The 9320-nt window shown below is 44.0% G+C and overlaps 1 protein-coding gene across 1 annotated transcript in view; it reads left to right on the forward strand.

Moving 5' to 3' along the window:
* IL7R (interleukin 7 receptor) overlaps positions 1-9320 on the forward strand; it is a 15999-nt gene that overhangs the window by 3248 nt on the left and 3431 nt on the right. Inside the window, exons 2-6 of the mRNA XM_005426062.1 lie at positions 2802-2940; positions 4190-4344; positions 5962-6116; positions 7831-8008; positions 8856-8946. Of these exons, the coding sequence (XP_005426119.1) occupies positions 2802-2940; positions 4190-4344; positions 5962-6116; positions 7831-8008; positions 8856-8946 (718 nt within the window). The remainder of the gene's footprint in view (positions 1-2801; positions 2941-4189; positions 4345-5961; positions 6117-7830; positions 8009-8855; positions 8947-9320) is intronic.

The raw sequence follows: 9320 nt of genomic DNA on the forward strand, positions 1-9320 counted from the left end.
GCTGCATCCAGGGGGGAGGCGATGGCTCAGAACTGAGAGGGTTCAGTTTGGAGACCCCCCGGCCCCAGGGGGTAGGCAAGTATGGGGGGGACAAGAGGTCCTGAGAGTGAGAGAAAACTGTGCTTTTTTGGAACTGGTCAAAGCACCCTTAAAAGGACAACCCTCGAAGCAGCTCTGATCCATGCACAGTGGTGAGAGCACTGGGCATGCAAGGAAGAGGTCACCATGGCCCCAAGAAGGACTCCTCTCCTCTTGATGGACTGAAATTGAGTATTTACAGGGTGATGGATGGAGAGTTGAAATTTGGAAGACGTATTGGAAATGTGGTGGGGGGGAGGAGGAAATGTTTTTGTGGAGTTTTCATTTTCCAGGTGTGTGTGTGTGTGTGTGTGTGTGTGGTTTTTTTCTTTTGTAGTTTAGTTAATAAACTTTTTTTTTCTAAGGTAGAGGCCTGCTTTGCTTATTTCCTGGTCACATCTCACAGCAAACACCAGGGAAGTATATTTTCATGGGGCACTGGCATTGTGCCAGTGTCAAACCATGACATTATGCTATTTCCATGAATAAGGAACCATATAATCACAATGTGAATGTTCAGTGTCTAAGTGGTAAAGTCAGATCTCCTTCCAGTGTGGCAGCAAATCTTCACTGTGTTGGTTAAACCTCAAATGCTTGTTTGAACTACAAGACTACACCTTTTCTTCTTTTCATTTTGCAACCAAACTGATAGAGAATTAATTCAAATTTCTGTAACTTTTCAGCAAATCAGTAGTGAATAATTGAATTTTTTTTTGATAAGCCATTTATTAATAGGATGATTGTCAGATTTTTAAGCTGATGCAAAATCTAGTGTATTTAGTTTGCATTTACAGAGATCACCAAGCAGTCATATAGAAAGGCAGATTAGTCATCCTAACCTTTAAGTTTTAACATTGCCTTGAGTATAAACAAGTCTCCTGGCAGTTGCAAGTAAAATCTTGCGAGGCTTAGAACATGACATATCTGTGCATGTCAGTTTTGGGTGTATATATCTGTATAAAATATGGTGTGTTGTTTTCCTTTTTAAACAGATTCATTTCAGCTTACTTGGTATCCCTCAGATTTTGAATACTCATATTTTTATGTACACAATTTTACCCACAAATATGCAACGATATGTGGTACATATTCCTGCACAAGCATTTCTGCCCTTATGGCACAGGGCTGCACTGGACAAGACTCTCACCTCTGTGAAACTGCTGCAGAACTTGTTCGAGAGTTGGGCTGATCTCTGTGTCTCTGTCTTGAATGTGATGGTTAAATACAGCAGCTGTATTTCTGCATCTCTCTGTGTCTGTGTCTGTCTGTGTCTGCGTTTCTGTCTCTGTCTCTGCCTCTGTGCTGCACAGGTTCTCCCCTCAAAGCAGCAACATTGCTAGAGGACACTGCATTTGTTGTCCTTCAGGGAGATCTGGGCTCCCTGAGCTATGCTGAGAAGACCAGTAGTAATTAGCACAATTGCTTATGGTGACAAATGGCCACTAAATATTAGCTCATGGGGGAGAGATCTCCCTGTTGGTTCTGGATTAGTGCAGCATCAGATGCTCCCATCCCATCACAGATGCTGGTGGCAGCAGTCCCCTTCCTAGCCTCTGCCCGCACTGCTTTCGTGTGTTTCTCTGCATTTCTGACTGACTTCTGGGCTTCTTTTACTCTCAAAGTCTGACTGAAGATGCAAGAGTTGGCCATCATGTTCTTCAGGAGGGATATTCCATTGGAAATTTCTCAACAAGCATTTCCCCACTCTGTTTGTGAGTCTGAGCCACTGACACCCCACAGCAGATAGCAATAGGACAAGGAGGAACAGTTCTAAAATGTCAGAAGGGGGATTTAGATTAGATGATAGGAAGAAACTCTATACATAGTGAAGCTCTGGAACGAGCTGCCCCAAGAAGTTGTGGATGCCCCATCCCTGGAAGGGTTCAAGGCCAGTTTGGATGGGCCCCTGAGCAAACTGACCTAGTGGGTATCATTCCTGCCCATGCTGGATAAAGCTAAAAGATCTTTAAGATCCCTACCAACCCAAAAATTTCTTTGATTCTGTGATTCTTTCTCTGACTGTATCAGGTGGCCCATATGGCAAGGACCTGTCTGAGTAGTGGAGGACGGAGCAGGGGATCGAGCATAATCCCTTGACTCAGGAAAGAGGTTATGTATTTTTACAGGGGGAAGAGCCTTCCCTGCCTCTAGGATCCATTCAAGGGGTGATAACAATAACCCTTTCCCTATCCACTTGGCTATAGTAGGTGAGATTTCATGAAATGCGGCTAAACTGGCATTTTCTGCCAGACAGGACTTCTCTCAGAAGTGTCATTTTTACATCACTGGCCTCATACATGCCATGTGTAGGATTTTAGAATTATGCTTTTACTCAAATCACGATTGTGTTATTAGTCATTGAAGCAAATTTGCAGGAAGCCATGCATTCTGGCAGAAAGTCTAAGATTTCCCTCCTGAGCTCAAATTCGTGACATTTCAGAAAGCTTTCCAGTACAATCAAAATGTGGCTTAGCCACCTCATGGCACCAAAATACTCTTGCGTGTGGGTGGACTTGGCTGGCATGAAGGGAGAGCAATCTTGAGAGGTGCAAATGGCTTTTAACTTTGTTTTGGACAAGGTTTCTCTGATTCTTACAAAGCAGGTGGGTTCAGCCTCTTTCTTTCAGGCAACCACATGAAGAAACAACCTCCTATACAATGGAGCTGCAAATCAAATACACTCACAGGTTTACTTCAGTAACATCTTGTGAATATCTCCTTAGGGACTCTCGTGGATGATGAACCAGACAATTTTGACATTGATTGCTTCAGCCAGCTGGAAATTAAGGACTCCTTCAGCAGCCTGACCTGCAATTTCACCGAGCTGTCTCCTTACAACACTAGCTACACCCTGTCTCTGTGGTAAGTGCTGTCAGTCTGTCCCTTGGTAAACAACATGCAGGGAAACAGGGGCAGCAAAGCTAGATAAAATCCTATTTTGCTAACTTTGAGTACTGTATTCAGCAAAGAAGAGGAGTTTACTGAAGCAGAACATAACTCCCTAATGAGAAAAAAGAGAGAGCTGGAAGCGTCTCTAAAGGGGATTATAGGGTCTACAATAGTTCTAATCTTGCCTCTGTTGCTCTGAAATGCCTGTAATATGGATGTAGCCCAGCATGAACTGAGAGTTTTTTACTTTAATTTAAATGGTATTTTAAAAAATGTTTTTGAAGACACAAATCCTTACCACAGAAAATTCTTTAGCAGAAGGTTAATTTTCCACACCCGAGAAAATGCCTTCATCTAGGTTAAGACAAAAACTCAGCTATTGTCTTTGCACACAGAGACATACAAGAAATACACAAGAACAAGCACACAGACCTCCAACAGTTATCAAACACATCAGTCATCTCCACTTCCTATCGAGGCCTTGCAACTCTTTCCACCCTTTTTTTTCACTGTTGCACCAAGCTGAAGATCATATTTTGTTTCTTGAGCATATAGATCCTTTTCCCATTTTCTGCTTTTCCTGAAACTGAAAGCTGTGTGGCAGCCAAAAAAAGAAGTGGATATTTTTTGTAAATCTTTATATACTAGTCACTAATTATTTCCTTCTTTTTTCCTCATAGTTTATTAGAATTTTTCTATTTTCATGGGAGTTGTTATGGGTTTTGATTGAAGTTTTATGGCAGTTCTCAAACATGGGAACCACAGAAATGGGAAAAAAAGTTTTAAAACCACCATGGGATTCCCTCAAGGACAGGCTGACTGTTGACCCTCTGCTTGCTACCACCGAAGTCAGTAAGAAATTATATCTTCAGAAAGCATCCAAACACATTCCCCTATATTTAAAAATAGCAGTGGTAAGGTAATTTTTGAAGATGCAAAATTTTAACACATGCACCTCCAATTAAATAATTGCACTTTTTTCTCAAGAGCTCATGAGGCTCAATGTGATCCATATCACTTTATTATTGTGCTTAAGGACTACAAAGAAAAACATTATCAATCTCTCAGACTTCTTATTTGCATTGCATTATTTCTTATTTCACATGGAGTCTCACTTCAGTGAGATAAGTGAAAGGAGCAACCAGGATTCATCCCTTATGGTCAGTAGTTAAGTCATATTAACACTGAGAAGAAATTATTGTCATGTCACTTTGGCCAACAGTACCAAGGAAGACAACAATTATGCCTGCTCCAACATGAAGAAACAGGAAGATGTATTCTTCTTACAGTTCATTGATATACTCTCAAACAGAGATGTTTGCATGTACTCTGAGACGAAGAGAAGGGTCTGCAGGAGTCTGGTTGTAACTGACATTGGTGAGACACTTAACATTTTGTTTAAGAAGTTTAAAAACATGGATGTTTTTAAAGTTATAGGGGTTACTGGGGAAAAAAATAGCCCAGCACAAAACCTAAGGGTCAATCTGAATGACATAAAGGCAGCATAAAATAGCAGTTTAGCAGGGCATGTAGCCTGGATTGGGGTGTTATCAGAGTATGGCATTTCCCCTGACTCAAAGCCATTCATTATTAACCTCCATTCAAAATGTGTAGCTGAATTCAGGCAGATTGTGACACTGCCCAGACCTGGACATAGACTGAAACCCAATACAGGGCTGAAGCAGCAGTTCCTGAGTGAGCATGAACACCCAAGCAGGGACATTTTGTTAATCTTTGACCAGGGATTATGCAGTTTAGGGGCTGGCCTGCCCATGGATAGCATGAGCCCAGTAGCACAGGGAGCACAAGGCTGCAAGATCTCACTTCACATCGTGGTGTATCCTGTAGCCTGAGCAAGGTGCATCTTGCACTGGTAACTATGAACTGGCTAAGACACACCAGGGACCTGCCTGAGCCAAGACATAGAAACTCAAGGGGAGGAGGGGATACACAGGATTTACTGTTCTTGGTAACCAGTGCCATTCAGGGGTGGCAGAGAAGCCTGTGTAGGACAGATTCTTCTCTGTTCTTCTCTGGTGCCACATTGCTTTGTCTCTGGTTGGCAGTAGGCACTGCAGCATCCCTCTCTTGTGAGACATTTCTGCCACAGTCCAATAGTTTTGTAATAATACATTACCTCAGTTTATGGGCCAGCCCGGACCGTCTCTGGCAGTGCCTACTCTAAAAACTGTGGAAGATCTAAGTATCTGGGCGTTGTAGAAGGAGCAAGAACAATTTGCAGCTATATGTGTTTTCCTGAGAGGAGAGAGGTGTGGGCTCTGTGCTGCTGTGAGAGCTGATGTACTTACCCAGGTGAATTCAGGAAGCCTCAGTGACACAGCCACAAGTCCCTGCAGGTCTCAAGCCCATCCAGCTGAGGCTCAGCTTGGAGAGAGCCTGAGAGCTGCATTTTGGACTTGATGTACTTGCACAGATGGTCTTTGGCATAGACCAGGTCAGATGTGAAGGCTCCAGACCCTTCATAGCCAGGGTCTGGAGCCACAGCCCACTCTGGTCTATCTAACAGTGTCAGATTTTGTAGCTCCCTCTGTCCCACTGCCAGACAGAGAGCCACAGTGGTACCTGAGCACAGGTTACTCCCGAGCACCTCCTCCCAGCTGGGTTTTGCCAGGGGCCTTAATCTCAGAGCACTGGCTAGAGGGACTGAATTTCAGGGCTCCAAGCTGCCAGAGGGGTGGGCATGCTCAGGAATTGTTTTCCAAGATTAAATGTCACATCCCTCAGAAGCTGCTCCCCTGCTGGTCAGTCTCCCTCTCTAGCAGGTCAAAACCAAGCCCCTCTCAGAATCAGGGCACAAGGGTGAGCTGGGGATCAGCATGACAATTGCCTAATTCAGGACAGCTCTTCCTCAAGATGGGTCACCCTGCAGGGCTGCAACATGAAGTGGAATTTTTTTTTTACATTTCAAACCCCGTTTATTTTCTAGTAACATTATTCTGCTCCTGTGTTATCCTGATTTGTTGTCATTTGCAGTTAAGCCTGAAGTACCATTTGCTATAAACATCACCTATGAAAGGGAGGCAAATGAATATCTCATTCGTTACTGCACACCACACTCAAGGAAGAAATACTTAAAGGACAAATTAGTGCACCAAGTAGCCTATCGGCAGAAAGAACATACTTGGAAGGTAAGTAGTGATGTATTGGTGTGTTCACACTAATTTCCAAAATTAAACATTATCAAAATTACCTGTAGCACGTAAAAATGTAAAAATCTTCATTTCTGCAGATCTCCACCTGAAAATTTGGAAAGGTGCAATATTTGGCATTTGGAAATGCCATCAGCCAAAAGAGGCTTCATTAATTTGGGCTTTTCAGTGGGAATAGAAGACACAATGTTGAACCATTCTAAGTTTGCTCTTTGCTGTGGTGGTTTTGCTGTTATTTTCTGTGCTCATCAGTCAGTAAAAGTTGTTGCCTCTACTTGTTTTGCAAGTTCCTTCTCATCTCCTTTTCCACTGAATCCTTCCAGGCTCCCAAGGCAGCCCTGCAGCTCTCCCGCCCTCAGGCTGTCTGAGGCTGTGAAATGGGTCTGACTGGGGCTTCCCAGCTGCAGGGATCTCTGTGTCCCCTGTCACCAGGGTGGCCATGCAAAAGCTACTCACAGTGTTTGAGAGCATGGACTACACCTGGGTTTTACAGAGAGAACACAGTGCTCTCCACCAAAAGCAGATTTGTTACCTGGAGTGCAACAAGGCAGTAATTGCACAGTGGAGAGAGACACTGACTGTTCCAGTGGCACAAGCCTGGTGCTCAGTGGTATTCCACAAATCAAGCACACCAACTACCAAAACATTTTACTATTAATACATTTTAGCAAACAAACCAATTAGTGTTCCTTGGTCTCAAGTTACATAGTTTTCTTATTAATTAGTGTTCCGTCTTCTATAGGTTAATGATTCTCTCCCATCTCATGCTAATTAGCCCCCAGGCTCAGTCTTTGGCTTCCCTTGAGCTGGTGGCTCCCTTGTCCAGGTGGGCCATGAGTCAGCAGTGATGATCTGCTCCTGCCAGAATTATCTTCTAGCCAGTTCAGAGCTGATTCAGCCCAGTCACTGAGTTGTCTCTATTAGTTGCTTCCTTATCTGGGGGTTCTGCCAAATGTCCTCTATTATGGCCCAAAAATTCTGCCCTCTTTGTGTCCACTACCATCACTGCATCCTTCTTCCCAAGCTTTGTTAACCTCCCCCAGGTCTCACACCATCGAAGCATGTCAAGACCCAAACCTTAACAAGGCAATTCTACCCACTAGTAATGTGTTTTTCTAACATTTGGACATCATTTAGAGCTTGCTTATTAACTGCTCTATGTTTCACAGATTAAATCTCCCTACTTGTTGATTAGGCTTGAAAATATATAAAGATCAAACATCAAAGAACTTGAGGGAAAAAGCAAATGGATTCAGGCAGCAAAACACATTGAAATGGAGAGCACCAGAGCTGCACTGCAGGATTTCTGCTTCTTCCCTGTAACTGTCCTCTCAGACATTGTATTTTTATGCTGCAAAAATGTATTTTTTCCCCATCTCTCCTCTGAGCCTTTTCATGGAAGCATATATTTCCTACAGCAGTGTCAGCTGCCACAAAGCACAGTTAATACTCGCAGCTGTTTTCTTAAAAGCTTTTATCCAGCATTTGTCTCTCTTCTCAATACTATCTGGACTATGCTCCTGTTTAACTAGGCTGATGCCCTGATAAGCACCTGTGTAATAGCTAGGCAGATGGAGTAAACAGCACAGCATTTCAGGGATGCACCTGATCTCACATATTTTGCTGAACTCGAGGATAATTCTTCACTGTCTGCTGGAAAAATAATTATATTTTTGTGTGTGTGTGTGTTTAGACAATAGAGTCACCATACCTTCAGATAAAATTGCTGGGGAAAAACCTTGAAAATGAAGCATCGTATGAGGTGAAAGTACGTTCTCAGCCCAATGGAGATTATTTTAAGGGCACATGGAGTGAATGGAGCACTTCCAAGAGCTTCAAAACAGCAAGAGAGCAGCACTCCACAGAAAGCTGTAAGAGCTGAAAACAGTTTGGTCCTCCTGAAGGAAAGCAGAGCTGGGGGTCTGGGCTCCCTGGCCAGCCTCAGCAGCAGCAGGGACGGGAGAATGGGGAGGGAAGAACCCACTGCCACAGCAGGGTCAGCCCTCACAGACACAGGCACTCCAGGGAGGTGACTCACAGAGCAGCTGGATTGCTCTGGTCTGGGGCTGGCTCTCCATGAAGATTGAAAAGTCACTCAAGGGCAATAAGGTCAGAGGAAGTGCTGCCATGAGAGCAGGAGGGTGTGTGGGTGCAGAGGGAGATGAAGGCTGACTCACTGCTTGCTGCTGCCTGGCTTGCAGGGGAATGAAGAGCTTGCACCAGGCATTTTGGGTAAGGCACAGAGCTGTGAAACATGACCCATTTCAGAACCCTTGGTTTGGGTGTGAACATGGAACTTGAATCACAAATGCAACACAGGATAAAATCTCATCACTGCACATGAATAATCTTTGTGGTCCTTGGGTCCCCCCAGTCCCCAGGGGCACCTCGGCATTACAAGTGTTAGAAGTCATCTCTGTGCTGCTGTGAGGACACAGTGAATGCTGATTTCAGTGCACAGAAGGTGACTGCACGCTTCAAGCTGCTTTAATCCAGGCTGTGAACCCAGCTCGAAACTCAGCCAAGTGCTGAGGCTGTGAATGGCAGTCTACCATTCACCTCCTTCACTGAGGCAGGAAAAATGAGCCCAGCCCAGTGATAGGCAGTGCTATGCTTGGTGTTAATTCCTAATTTATCATCTGAAAAGACATCACTGTTAGGGTGGCTTAACAGTGAGGCATTTACACGCACTGGCTGATGTTCTTTGTTTTCCTTTAGACAGCAGTGTGGTCATGGTTATACTCTCCATCCTGGGATTCATGCTGTCCGTTGTTATGATTGCACTGATCGTAGTTTTTTGGGAAAACAGGTAATCTCTTTGTGTCAGAAAAGGGTTTGGAACCAGTCCTGTTCTGACAGTCTTATTGCTTTACCCTGTTATACTTGTGAACTATTCTCTCTCCATTTCTGGAACTCTGTATCAAGCTGATGGCAAGCAAAGAGTAGAAATGAGCAATACAAGAGACAGTGTTGGCAGGCAGAAGATGACCTGCCACTTGGACCAAATTTCAGTCCTGAGCTCAAAACCCTGGGAACTTCAGCAAGCCAAAGTCACCACAGAACACTTACAGACTCAGTGTCCCACTGGAGGCAAATCTGACTCACAAACTTCAAGCAAAATCCAGAAAAGAGAGGAACCTGCGGGTTTTAGTAAACTCCCAAGTGTGGAAACAGCATGCCAGA

This window comes from Geospiza fortis, unplaced genomic scaffold (assembly GCF_000277835.1).
Source record: "Geospiza fortis unplaced genomic scaffold, GeoFor_1.0 scaffold163, whole genome shotgun sequence".
NCBI lineage: Eukaryota > Metazoa > Chordata > Aves > Passeriformes > Thraupidae > Geospiza > Geospiza fortis.